The sequence below is a fragment of the Strigops habroptila genome, chromosome 6 (genome assembly GCF_004027225.2).
Source record: "Strigops habroptila isolate Jane chromosome 6, bStrHab1.2.pri, whole genome shotgun sequence".
In the NCBI taxonomy this organism is placed as follows: domain Eukaryota; kingdom Metazoa; phylum Chordata; class Aves; order Psittaciformes; family Psittacidae; genus Strigops; species Strigops habroptila.
Window position 1 is genome coordinate 61328569 of NC_044282.2, and position 14327 is coordinate 61342895.

Sequence of the window (14327 nt, forward strand, 5' to 3'; positions counted from 1 at the left end):
TTTCTTAGACACAGCCATAACAACTGAAGTCTGCTGTCTTCTGATGTATGTCATTGGTGTACAAAGCAATCAGCTGTTCCCTGCTTCTTAAAAATGTCTCTCACCTCACTCCCATGTCTCTTGTCTCCTGGCCATTCAGCCTCCGGTGCTTCTAAAGAGAATTCTCCTCCGTCCTCCCCTCTTCTGTTTGCTTTGAATGTGCTGCCCTTCATTTCCTTTGCTTTTTTCTTTTTTCCCCCTATTTTGTTGTTGTGTTTCTTCTGTACCTTTTCTCTGGTTGGTCTTACCCACATGTTGCCCTATTTAGATTGATGAAACTCAAATCTGCTTTTCTGCTTCCAGCCTGCCTTTGCCTGCCTGCCTTAATATCTAGGTTTGTTTCTCCCTTATTTGTGATGGCTGACTGTAAGAGAACACTCTTTGCTAGCCACACACCTCTCCCCAGTTAGCTTCGACAACATCACATTCTGACTTGACATTCTGACCCAGAAACTGGTTACTATTTTTTTATATTTTGATTGATGCCCTTTTCATATCTTTCAAATTACTCATCTTTTGCATCTGTAAGCTGCTTTGCCTTTACTTTGAAGATGTTTATGTCCTTACTTCCCCTACCTGTCATTCAAGTTTGAGACTGATTTCTGCTTCAGCTGGTTCTGGCTTCAACTGTCCTCTCATACATTTCTCAAACAACTGTTTCCTGCCTGCTCCCAGGCTATGCAGCACACTGGGGAAGAGCTTCATTAAACAGCCGTAAATCTACTTCATTACACTTCTTAAATACCTTCGTAAAACTGTCTCTTGGCACAAGATTGGCAAAAAGCCAGTGGTTAGCTTTAGTACTGAGACTACTGCTTATGTTCCCACCCAGGATTATTTCTCGTTGGTTGGTCAGTGTGTATATTTTTGTTTGGATTTCCAGGCTTCAGCATGTTGATCAGGAGCCCTGGTCCATTATTCGAACATGGAACGTGTACATGGAAAAGTAGAGGTTTGTTTTGTTGCTCAAAACTGCAGGACTACCCTTCAGCTTGTTTTATTTCTCCACTGGATATTGGCTCTGTGGAAGAGATGCAGGCATTTGCAAGCAATAATATCAGAACTTCAGATATTTATGGCATGATTCTTCATCCACTGAAGTTAATGAGACTTTAAAATCTGCTCCAAAGAGAATTGTAGCAGACCCACAGAGACTGAAAGATCTATTAAGTTAGGGTTAGTTTAGCAACTTAATCATCCAATTTAAAACACTTGGATTGTGTAAAATCTGAGGCTGGAGCTCAAACAAGACATGACTCAGATCACCCACTAATGATTATATAGATGCCCGTAGTTCTCAGATGTTTATTCTTCTTTGTTGGAAATGCCCTTGTTCCTTTAAGTCTCATTACAAAAATTCCTCGGATTAGTTGTACTGCACAGTGGCCTGCAGCATGCTTGTGCCTTGTTTAATATGCTTGCTGGTCACGAATGCTTACTCCACAGGCATATTTAAATCTTTAGACTTTTCCCCTTCAGTGCATATGTTTGACCACATATCTGTTTGTTTCCTCTGCAGGATCTGATACTTGCAGACTTTCTGCACTCAGACTCTGCCTGATTTAGCAGATGGTATAAAGCCGAGGCTGAATCTGTTTGAGAGTTCTGCCCACACCGTAACCTCTTGTGCATTTCTGTGTCTGGTTTCAAATGACAACAGAGCTCCTGGTACTTAAATAGTGAAGGGATAAGAAGAGGAAGGGAGGTAGGAGGTGGGGTAAATTTCCTTCCTTTCCTAACATGGCCATCCAAATATAGTGACAGGATGAAGAGCATGTTTTTTCTTCTGTTTATAAGACTGACTGTAAGGTCAACCCTGCTTGTGAAAGGGCTATTGCACAGCTTTTAAGCATGTGGAATATTTGGGCACTCTTTTCCTATGAAAGGTACACTGGAAAGATGCTTTTCTGCGTCCCAAAACTAGGTTTGATGTGTGTGAGGAGCAAGGTGAGTGGAGAGATGGAGGATGAGGCAGGTTGTTCTCCGTTCAGATTTTGCTGAGGACTGCTTACTGTAATATCCTCTGTGAAACTGTTCGCTGCGCCCTGGTGAACTCCCTCTGAAGGCAGGCAGATCTCAAAATCTTTAGGCTTCTCTAATAAATGGGAGAGAATATTTTTCTGTCGCATACAAATTGCATCTTTTTTAAGGGCTAGGATCTGGCTGGGAGTCTCTTCATACCTGGCAAGCTCCAAGGCTATAAGCAATCATTTCCACCCAGAAGTGGAAGTGCCCTCATGGGTTACATGGCCAGAACCCAGCTGCAGTTAGTAATAGTGTTTATAATGTGCCTCAAAAAATGTTAGGCACCAGCTTCAAATTATGAAGACTTTTGCCCCTGCTGTTCCCACTAGAATGCTGTTCAAACCCCCACTGTCTCTGATGGCTAGAAACATCCTAATTTCCAGCTTACGCTTATTCATGGCTTTTCTGCACATACTTATCTTAACATCATGTTTTAGCATAAATAGATTTTCCCTTTTCTTGGTATTTTCCCTGTGGTGTTTATGTAATCAAATTCTCCTTTTGACTTTCTTTTTGCTAGGCTAAACAAGCAAAGATATTTAGTTTCCCCTTACAAGACAGCTTTTCCTGCCCTAATCTACCCTTCAGAATATCTTACTTGAACTTGAATTACCCACAATTTACTAGCAGTTCAGATGAGATCTTGCTGGGCCCCATATAATAGCAACAGCTCATCTCTGCTAGAATTACCTGGTATTTTCTGGAGCTGCATTTAGTTTTTTCATGGCCGTGTCACATTTGTGACTCTCAGTTCTCATGGGATGAACTAATACCCCTGGACTATTCACCTCTGTCATTTACAGCAGCTGTCAGCTCACAGCTGAAATTCTCAGTATTAACCCAGTCCCCGGTCTTGCATTTCACGCTATTGAATTTCATCTTGGTTTTCTCACTCCAGTTCTTGAGGTCATCTAGTTCTTCCGCTATGATAGTCTGATCTTTCTTTCTATTGAGGGTGTCTCTACAAACTTCAGTGAGACCTTCTGAACCCTCTCTTCATTCTGTACTGAGTCATTAATAAAAATTGGATGGGAGTAGGCTCAAGACTGACCCTTTAGGGGTCAGTCTGGGAATATCTTTGCTTTAACCAGTGCTTTCCCCACCTCAGGGCTGCTGTGGAAATCCAGTTTGTAATTTCCCATGTGGTACTTTGGTAATGCTTCATGAAGCACAGACTGTGGCTGCCCCAATTCCCCCAGCAGTTGTCTTATCAGAGGAAGCTCTTGTGTTAGTCGCAGGTGATCCACTTTTGATGATTTTTAAAAATTTTTCTTCATTTACTTGATTACTACAGTACAGTAGCATTAGTAATGAACCCCTGAGTATTATTTCTGAGTTCTAGATATTGCAAAAGCACTGAACAGAACTGGTCCCTGTCCCAAGGGATGTATTACAACTCTATTCTTCATTTTTTTCTAAGGACTTGCAATGTGTTGAGTTCACAACGGGTCTGTTCTGCCCAGTGGTTTCACAGCTCTGTTTCATGTCTTTGATTTCTATGGTTTGATCCAGAATTGCAGCTCTGGCTCCTGCCTCTAATGCAGAGTTCATACATTTATGCACTGTGTGCAAATATGGAAAATACACATTTAATGTTGATGTAAAAACCCAGCTGTGTCCATTTCTAAATACACATGCTGTAATGTAGTGTACACATCAGTGAATTTCAGGTCTTTAAGGTTAAGGAGATTTTAATTACTGATAAACTTTGCTGTGCTCCTGCCTGTTTCCCTTTGCTCCACTTCTGGAAGGTGACGGTCCAGCTCACCTCACTCAACTCAGACTTTGCCTCTCCTTGCTGGGTCAGTCTTCCTACCAAAATGCTATTGCACTTATAAAACTTGAAAGTGAAGAGGGAAAAGGGAGGAGTTTCAGAGGTGTCCCAAAAATCTAGGAATAAGTCATGCAGCTTAGATGTTAAAATACCAGCTGGTTTATGTCTGTCCTTGGGAAAATCATCCACAAGACCAAGACCATGCGTGCTAAAATTCTGGTCCTCTCCTGATTTTATTCACTGATTATTCAGCCTCAGGGGTTTTTTTTCACTCTAAGAGTTTCAGATCCTATCTGGATTTTGGGCTGGTGACTGAAGACAGCATGTGACCTTAAGCCTAGGGAGAGTTGTCCCCAGTGAAGCCTTAGTAAAGACTTCAGAGAAACCTAACCCCTGTACTTTGTTATAAATAACTAAATTTGGCCAACAGCAGTGTTTGGGCTCACATCGTATGTGTCAGATCTCATTTTGTTGTGTAAAATGCAATCTTAGACAAAAGATTCAAATGCAGTTCATGGTAAAAACCTTTGGTTTGTAAAAGCATAGATGGACAGCTCTGATCACAGGAGCAGCACATTCCAAGCTGACTCTTCTCTCCCTCAGCCATTATGAGGTTCACATCAACACTTGCAGTTTCAGACTACTGAGAGTCAATGACTTGGGTTTTGGTTGGTTTCTGTTTTAAACTTCCCTTAACAAAAGGGATTGAAAAAATGAAATATGCAGTACACATATACAGACAAGTTTGTCTTAAGGCAGACCAAGTGCCCATCCACAGGCAGGGGACTGATTAATGTGATGTTAGTTCTCAGTGCTGTGTATCTCTGTTTTCGTGACTTTCCTGGTGCCAGCATGTGGCATTAGACTTGTGATAATGACTAGAAGGAAGACACATTTATTCTTGCATAGTGGGGGGCTTTTCAATCTCACAGACAAAGGCATAACAAGATCCAGAAACTGAAAGTTGGACACATTGAACCTTGAAATAAAACACAGTTTCCTAGCTGCAGGGAAAATTGAAGTTTGGAACAGCTTGTGACAGGAAATGGTGGACTTGCCATTGCTTGGAGTATACTCCAAGATTTGCTGTCTTTCTGAAAAGGGTGTCTTTAATCCAGCATTTTGGAAGAGTTCTGTGATCTGTGTGTGTAGGAGGTCAGTTGAAGGGAGTATAGCATTGCTGTCTGGTCTTGGTGGGTGAATTACTGGATGTGATTAAATGACCTTTTTGTTTTGGGCCAGTGAACTTCTATAATAAGAGGATTGGCCACAACATGGAGAAGGCTGTGAGATAAAGCAGTATCTTAAAGAAAATAAAGATTAACGTCTGCCTTACTGTCTGTTTGACTCTTAATAATGTGTTGCTATTCACCAACTGTGTGGTTAAAAGCTAGATAAATGTTAATATCAAAGGTATTTCAGTAGCAGAAGAGGACTTGGATTCTAAGCAGTGCTCTGTTTTTTAAGGATCTTTCTCTTTACAGTGTTTGTCATTGTGCCATGTATTCTTCATTAGAGCCCATTTCGTATCGATCCTCCTCGGGAAGGTGATGGGAATGGAAAGTGCCTTCGACCACTGCAAAGTGCAGCATAACACACTGCTGCAAGTGTTACTATTTTTAGGTCCCAGGGGAAATCTGAAGCAATGATTATCATTATATTTTCATTCTCTTAGCCTTCAACAACAAACTGTAGAGGCTGTATTCAAACTGCTGGCTTTAAAGATCCTGAGGAGAATCCCAGAGATATACCAATCTGAATTGCTCCATGAAATTTTGACTTTTAAGATTCACCAAGTCTGAATATGTGTAAAATTTAGGGGATTTGAATGCAGCCTTAAAACGTCTGTGTGTTTCCAACACAGTCATCTATCCAATTGCTTTATTTCAAGGAGGTGCTTTCAAAATGTTCCTGCAGCTTTAATAGTGGTAGGTAAGATATTCAGAAGTCATTAGAAGTACCTGAGCTTTGCTGCCACTGAAGCCAACAAACAGAAAAGCCTTCTCAGTGCTTCGATGGCAAAAGGATTAGGCCAGTAGTGAGTGCTTTTTGAATCAGGTTCAGTAGCTTCTATATTCACAAGGATTAGAGCTTTGCAGTAATAGTGATCACCTATATAATCATAATTTACAGCAGACCTGAGTACTCAGCAGTAAAGTATTGGTATCTGAAGTCTTTTGAGAAGTGGCAGTGTTCAGTTGATCTGCTCCATCCCTCTCTTGGATTGGATCCTGTTAAAAATTCACTAGATGGTCTTTGGTAAGGAATTTAATTTTTCTTTGCCTCAGGTGCACTATCTACAAAATGGGAATATACACGCTTTTCTAAAATTCATTCAGTTTCTCCTCCTGCTTTTCATACATGGGAGCATCTGGCAAGCTAAAGATTAGAATGACTCATAGAATGGTTTGGGTTGGAAGGGACCTTAAAGCTCATCCAGCTCCAACCCCCCTGCCATGGGCAGAGACACCTTTCACTAGACCAGGTTACGCAAAGCCTGCTGGTGTTGCCTTGCTGGCAGGGCAGTGGTGACAGCTGGTTCTCCAGAGCTGTGCTCTCTGGAATTGTTGCAGTAGATGGCTGAAGTTTCAAAAGAACTCCTTTACCTGGAGGTTAAGCTCTTCTTAATGTATGGCTCCAACTGGAGGTGCCACGTGTTTGGAGATGAAAGGGAATGATGAAGGTCATCTTGTAGAGGCTCTTTCTGCATGAGATGGGTTGATGCTCTGGGTGCCTTGGTGGTACAACTGTTAGGATAAACATCCAAGTGGATTCTGTCCCTTTAGGTGTTACTTCTCAGAACTAAAAAGTCTTCCCATCCAGAGGTATGAGCAATCTTACCCATTTTTGTTTTGTGAGTCTGCAGGGTTTCCCCACAGGCACAGAGCACACTTCATGCATCCCGGTCTTCAGGTCCACAGTGAATAACAGGGAGGAATACTCAGAAACAGCTCGGGCTGCTGGCCCATGCAGTGTGAAGGTACCTCTTTATCTAGGACTAGATCCTGGCTGCAGTCATGGACAGGACTCCAAGGCACTTGGTGCCCAGTATATTGTCATCTAAAACTCCTTCGGAGGGAAAAAGGGAATAGTTTCCTGTGTTCATGAGCACTGTTTTCTGCAGCGTTCCTTTGGAAGCATGGCTGGGAGAGGTGCTTCCCAGTTGGCCAACCTCCACAGGTCTCAGCAGGTGCAGTACTGCCCACTCCACATTCACTGCCAACACCCACTGTGCTGGGGGGCTTGGGAGGTTGCCATTGAATTCAACGATGGAGCCAAGACTAAATTTTATTTCTTTCAGAGAGAAATTATAGAAAAGGCAGTGGCAGGATTCCTAAACAGTGTTGTAAGGAAAAATTTCAAACCAGTCAACAGAGCCACTGGGTTTTAAAGGGCAAACTCCTTTCTTCCAGCTATTTTGCAGTCAGAATGCCGCAGCAGTAGGGAACTGAAGGGAAACTGGCTTGGATTTTTCATTGTCCATCAACATAACAAACATAGTAAGCAATGCCAAATTAGATAATGAGTTTTACTAATCAAAATTATTAATGAATTAATTGATGTCTTTTTAAACAAGGATTCTTTTTAACTGTATTTTTTGAGACTTGCCTTGGTTATTGAAAACCTTGTGCTGCTCTGATAGTGGTATGAAAGTCAGCAGCTTTAAGAGCTGGGAGGAGGGCTGAGCAGGTAAGAGGAGCGCTTTGTCATTGTATCAGTGAGTTTGTGTTTACAGTTCATTAGTCTATGTTTAAAAATACCATGCTGCCAATTTAAATCACAGCTGGATTCATACAAAGTTTGAAATTATCACTTGCTGAACAAAATCCTTCTTTTGCTTTAGCTTGCAGATTCACTTGTGCCCTTGGAGATTAAGCCTGGTATTTCCTTAGCAACAGTTTCTGCCGTGTTGCATACTAAAGACAACAAGCATGTGCTGCAGGTACAGTATAATGGGAAAGGGAGAAAAATATCCTTACACTGGGTTTCCTGCCATCTGGGACCCCAGCTGTTCTCATGAGACAACCCCTCCAACAACTCTTTCCCTACTGGAGCAGAGTCAGATGCTTTGTCCTGGCATGTGTGAGTGAGGAATTACACTTAGAGTACAGAGTGGGATGCAGATAAATCTCTACCCTCTTTTTGTTGGCCACATGCCTGGTGAAGATAAAAGGGGAAACGAGATTATTCCTGAAGAGAGGCTACAAATCATTCTGCTGTCCTCCATAACCCGTACACTAGGATCAGCATTATCCTCTCATGGACTTAGAACTGAGGGTGAGAGGAGAGAGATGACCTAAAACATCAGATATGTGAAGGGACTGTCTTCCTTAAATTGCCCTGTTCCCCAAGAAGCAGATTGCACATCCTTGTACAAAGAGTGTACACTCTCTTCCTACCACCTCCTTTAGTCTGACACTGCAATTCCTGGCACTAGTGCTCCGCAGAAGGAGATGATGTCTGCTGGACCTGCTTAGCAGCGGATGCCCTGCTCCCCTTTCTCCTTTGATGCATAAGCATGCAGAGAACTTTGTGAAACCACACTGCATGATGCTGCCTTTCCCACGGGGCAGCAGAGCTGAGCTGCACTTGGGAAGAGGGCCCAGTATGGCAGTCTTTAATGCTGGGACATTAAGATCAGTGAAGGATTTATGTCGGTGCACAGCAGACAGTCTTACTTTTTCCAAGTCAGTTCCCTAGAAACACTAGGTAACATTGAAAAAATTGAAGTGTTGCAATGCAGTCGATCTGAGACCACTTTCTCCTTTGTGTTGTTCGTTTACTTTCTTCTCTACTCTGATCCCTGATGCCAAATAAATGTAGACCTAGGCTTAAAATGCAGAGCCCTCATAAATGGATGGAGGTAAGCCAGCACAGCAGTATCTGTCAGTATTGGCTGAGCCTGAGACCTCTGGGAGTTACAGAAGTTGTGTGTAGACAAGCCCCAAAAACTCAGTCTATGAACACAGAACCATGCGAATGATTCATGCACAAATAACATCATGCATGCACGTAGGCACACCAGCTAAAGGGAAAATGGTGGGGTTTGTAAAGTGAGTCAGTGCATCCCTACTTGTGGAATTGGAGCCTAGCAGACGGCATTTGTCTCCCGAGGATGAAAACCACCCTTCCCTGGCTGTCGAAAGAAGCACAGGGACATCACCACCGCAGGTTCATACATGACGCTACATGATGGGAAAGATCCAGAGTTGAAAGGAGACCAATCTGTCACCTGGAGAGTACAGGGTGCTACATAGCACTGGAGTTGCGTCAGGCAAATTAGCTGTGCATCCCTATCAAATCGTCTTGCCAAAATTTTGGAGACATTTTCCCAGTACCTTTTTCTCAGGGACTGAGTTGCTAAGTTCACTGGGAAAGACCAGTGCTGGCGCTTCCCCAACCTAACTACCCCGGTGCATGGCACATGGGCTTATTTTACATGATAATTTCCTCACTGTTCTTTTTATAGGAATCTGGTTTTCATCTCCATGAAATGGTCTTTCAGAAGTGCTTAGTTAACCCCACACTGTGCCCGCACGTGCAGCAACACACAGTGCTGGGTCAGCTACCGCTGCACGTGCTAACCCTGCCTCCCCCTCCCTGCTGATGGAGAAGGGGCTCAGGGATCAGTTAAGCTTTCTGAAGCAGCACAAAATTATACCCAGATCACACTTCAGTGATTTTTCAGGCACTGCAGCATCTCTCACGCCTCCCTGTCTGTATTCGAGTTCTTCCTAACGACTCGCTTTTCTGAGGCCAGTGAGAAATAAATTATCCATTCTTCTCATTCCCTGAGTAGTTACTTGCTCTGAATTTGCCTGTTTCTCAACCTGCTGCATCTTTTAGAGTGTGATTTTGTAGGTACTGGCTTCTTTAAGGCGTGATTCCTAGAAAATATCACAGAGTACGTGAATGCTAAAATAGAAAGCTTCAGTCTTGAATTGAGTCAGACAGGCCTTTTAACATGACGGAAATTTGAACAGAACTGAATTTGACAGAAATTTTAAGATGATGGAGATTTGAACTAAACTTGCTGATTTATTTCTATAAATGGTGGCTTGTGCGTGCAGAGCTGCAGCAGAGCCCAAGGCTGGGTTTCTCCTCTCCCCTTCAGCACAGCACTGCAATATTCCCCTGTAGTCCCAGAAAACAAAATCAGTATTCCTTTCCTATCTCATGTACTTTTTATTCCAACTACATGATAATAAGCTGATGTGATTCACAGCATTACTGTGCACCTTCTCATCCATTAGCTCCCTCCAAAACCTCCACAACCTCCCGCCAGCAAGAAGAGAAAGCGAGTGAATGATGACGTGACAGAGTGTAAACCTTTGAAGCCATTGCTGAGTGGCTCCATTCCTGTGGACCAGTTTGTGCAGACTCTCGAGAAGGTATTAAGTCTTTGGTGGCAAGTGAGGTTCAAGCAGATTTCGACTAATCTTATGAATGTACTGCTTTACTAGCAGAGAAAGGGAAAATAATGTTTGTGTAGCTCGAAATGGAGAAGGGCTTATAAGCTAGCAAAGTACTTCAGGGAACATGGATCCCTGCTCTAGTGTGGAGGGAATAGTTCCCTGTGGAGACGTGTCCTGATACAGGGGCTTCCTGACAGTCATTTCCTCCTGGTTTCTCATGGAAGTAGAGCTTTTGGGGCCGCTCTGGGTGGGTGAATTTTCCCTATATGACTTTTGCATTTATCAGCTGATTTCCAATAAATTTAAACAGTGGGGAGGAGGTCTTATAAGTATTTAAGTTCCTACAAGTTTTGTGAAAATGAGGTGAGCGATTGAAGAAGAGATCCTGGAAATGTCTCCACTGTTGTGAAGTTTTCTGGGGAGCTGCAGGACAGGGGCTTGGTGGCTGAACTTGCAGGCAGTTGGTTACTGCTTTGTGGAGCCCTATTCTCGCCTGTGGGACCCCTTGGAGAAAATTATCAGAAAAAAGGGCAGGATTGTCTGTGAGGAAGTTTGCTCTGGGGTTCAGTAGCTCTCCGCTATCATCTTTGAGGCAGTAATGTCAGCAGACGGTCATTTCTGTAGTTAAACGAGCCATTTGTCCTCTTTGTCTCTCAAGATTTTGCAATTGCAGTGGAAAATGTTGGGTTTAGCCTCCCTTTTCTATAGTTTATCCATCTGTATAGTGATGGGCTGTGTGTATTTCCTCTGCAAATGCCAGAGATCTAGGATGTCTGCAGTGGCACTCTATTTCGTAGCCGTTTTGCCCTCTTCATCCCCCTGTGCCCTAGTTGTTTATCTGTTTTCCTGAGTTGTAGTAACATCTCTCTCTTTTAATCCCTCCTCAACGCTACATCTAGCATGGTTTCAGTGACGTGAAGGTGGAGGACACAGCCAAGGGCCACATTGTGCTCCTCCAGGAGGCAGAAACCCTCATTCAGATTGAGGAGGACTCCACACACATCATCTGTGACAACGATGAACCTTTGAGGGTGAAACTGCGTGATCTGGTTCTCAAATTCCTGCAGAAATTTTAGCTCATGGACATCGTGCTGCTCTGCAAGGGGAGACCCCAGGGCACCAGAGCTAAGAGCTTTCCAGAGGGTGACCCCAGGGAGAGAAAGAATTTACTGATTCACAGAGACCAGAAACCACCTTCCCCTTCATGGAGAAGCAAGGAAGTATTTTTAATATCTATCTATTTTTTTAATTTTATTTTTAACTGGTTTTGGAGTATTTTGGAGGGGATTCTTGTTCTGTAAAATTGGAAGTTTGAATCTTATAGGAGATAGGAACCGCAGAGTAAATAGAGTGTGTATTTACAAGGTCAGGGTGAAATTGTTTGCAGACACAGACATTTCTTTGTGTGACCCACTCAGCAACGTATGTCCCAGTCCTTTACCTGAGGAAACTCTGTAGGAATATTGAAACAATGGGCTTGGATATGAAGAGATTTACTTTTCTTCCCACTGCTTCTTCCTGGTCACCAGATCCAATTTCCTGTCTGTCCTCCATCTACATTGTGTACGTGTATTTCACTGGCACGAAGAGGAATGAGAAAAGTAAAGGTTATTAAAAAAAAATAGGAAAAGGGGGCTATGCTGGATGTGTAAAATAGCTTGGAAGTGGCAAGATACATATTTTAGCAATGCAAGGTGTTTGTTGATGCTGCAGCCTCACCTGGTGTGACCAGATTTGTCCACCCAGCTCTAGGCTCTTCACTGAGACACATGAAAGACCAGTTTCTTCTGGGTTCCTCCATCATCAGGGGAGTTAATACCTCAGAAAGGTACATTCAAAAGTACATGAAGTAGTTAAACACCTAGTGCTCACGAAAAACCTTTGAGATTTAAGTGCCTCTTGTTTCTACCTTGCAAAACCCTATCCTTTCAGCCCCCACAATCCCAAATCGTGGCTGAACTACTGAGTCATTTACACAAAGCCATCTGTACTGCAGACCTGGGGAGGTTTTTCACTCCCCAAATCATATATTTGGGGGCTAAACTTAGTTAATAGTATTGCTTTTAAAAGCAACCGATTTCTCAGATTTACTGCTGTTTGTTTTTTATTAGATTGCTTTGTATTTATTTGGTGTTAAAAATAAAAAGCATAGTAAGACTGCCAAGGAGGAAGCACATTCTGTGGTTTATAAAAGCATCTGCGTGCCTCTTCCACATCTGCCTGTGTGCGTCTATACACATTTGTAAAATATAACTACTCCTTCAGTTTATAGCTTTGGGGAGATGAAGGCAGTAGAAGAACAGCTCTGTAATAAAAACTATTTGCTATTGCTGTTTCCACATCACATTTTGTACACATTAAGGATTCCTGTGCACTTGGATGTACAGACTCCAGTGTCCACGCCTTTGCTTTCTGTAGATGTCATGGGCGTGAGAGAAATCATACCATTAATGTGCTAAAAAACTTGTTGCAGTAGCATTAATCCTCGTAGGAGTTTACAACATTTGCAGTAGCTCGGCTTCTTTATCATCACTCAAAAACAGAATAAAAGAATTAGACATATTTCACTTTGTAATTAAATCTCCAAGGAAATTATTCTTAACATGCAGAGGCCATGTGATAAGCTCAGCTGAGGCAGGGAGAGAGGGAAGAGAGGGCCTCATAATATGGGTCCCCAAGAGCATGTTTACCTCTGCTTGTTACCCAGACCAGTGCTCCAGAGCCTTATTTTGTAATGATACTCATTTGCACTTATAAGGGATTGCACTTGTTGCTTTAAGAAACCAGACCCAAGGCTGTGTGTCAGTGCTTGGTGCATCCCCCATGGCCAAGCACGGGTGTCCCAGCAGTGTGCTGGTGGGCAAAGCATGAAGGCAGCAGTTTCCACTTGGTGAAGGCTGTGCTAGAGTGACAGAGCATTAGGAAATCCAAAGTCATTGTGCTTCCATGGAGTACTCAGAGAGGACCTGCTTATTCTGGGGCAAAGAACAAGGGTGCCTAGTTCCCATGGCCCAAGGAGTGAGAAGCATTAAAGCCCAGGTACAAAGAGTCAAGAAGACCTCAACTGAGGTAGGGTGAGTTGCAGCTACCTGTGGTCAAGAGGCAGAACCCAAGAGCTGAACTAGCTGGGTACTGAGACATAGGGGGACATTTCTAGGACATTTATGTGGTTATATGACATGGAGCCCTGCAGTAACAGGGCTGCTGATTCACTGACTTAAAAGGTTTAATGGAGCTCTGTGTTTCTCTGACTCTGCAGGTGTGTGAAGGGCAGGAAGGTGAGAGAGATTTGCTGTCTGTGCTGAAGTTAGGCAGTCCAACCAGGTTTGCACATCAGGGGAGAATAACGTCCTCATGTACTCATCCAGCACAGCCGCCTCATACAGAAAGTCAGGTTAGACACAGGCTTTACAGATCTCAAGGTATTAAGGAAATATTTAAATATGAAGAGTGAGACAGACTGTATTGGATGCAATCACTGCTCCACAGGAGTGACTAGTGTATAATTGGGCCAAATAAACCCATGGAAATCTCTCAGTGCTGCCTAACGTGGCAGAACTAGAGAGATGCAGTCTAGTGCTGCCTCTGATGGATGCTTTTGGACGTGGTCCTGGCTCAGTGCCTCACTTTCCCCTTACATGAAATAGAAATGGTACCATCCCCCTCCCTTCACAGGCTGCCTTGAGACTTACTGCTGGAAGCTGCTGTGGCAGTGTATTAAAAGCACAGTGGTTTGAAGGTAATTCAGGAACTGGGAGTGGGCTGCTGTGCTCGTTAACGGGGTTAGCCCTGTACTCAATCTCAGCAGTTAGATTTAGCCTGGTTCACTGTTGAAAGGCAACTGATTTGATTGGGCTGTTACATGAAAATCCTTATTTGAGGTGCAAAGCTCTGACTCCTATCAGTTACACAGCCGATATTTTATCAGGTCATCTGGTAGCTAATTGACTTTCCAAAGGCTTTCCCACCCTCCTGGGGGGAAAAAAATCAGTATAGAAGTTTTTACATTCTTGTCATTTTGGGCAGGAAAACCCCTTACTGCTCCAGTCCAGCAGCAGAAAACGGATTCATTT

At 43.1% G+C, this 14327-nt stretch overlaps 1 protein-coding gene across 2 annotated transcripts in view; it reads left to right on the forward strand.

Annotated features, from left to right (window-relative positions):
• The window catches only part of INTS9 (integrator complex subunit 9), a 74680-nt gene extending 61864 nt beyond the window's left edge, over positions 1-12816 (forward strand). For both annotated transcript variants that reach the window (XM_030490941.1, XM_030490940.1), the window contains exons 15-17: positions 7683-7781; positions 10093-10230; positions 11154-12816. In XM_030490941.1, the coding sequence (XP_030346801.1) occupies positions 7683-7781; positions 10093-10230; positions 11154-11330 (414 nt within the window). In that variant the 3' untranslated portion in view covers positions 11331-12816. The remainder of the gene's footprint in view (positions 1-7682; positions 7782-10092; positions 10231-11153) is intronic.
• The last annotated feature ends 1511 nt before the right edge of the window (positions 12817-14327 follow it).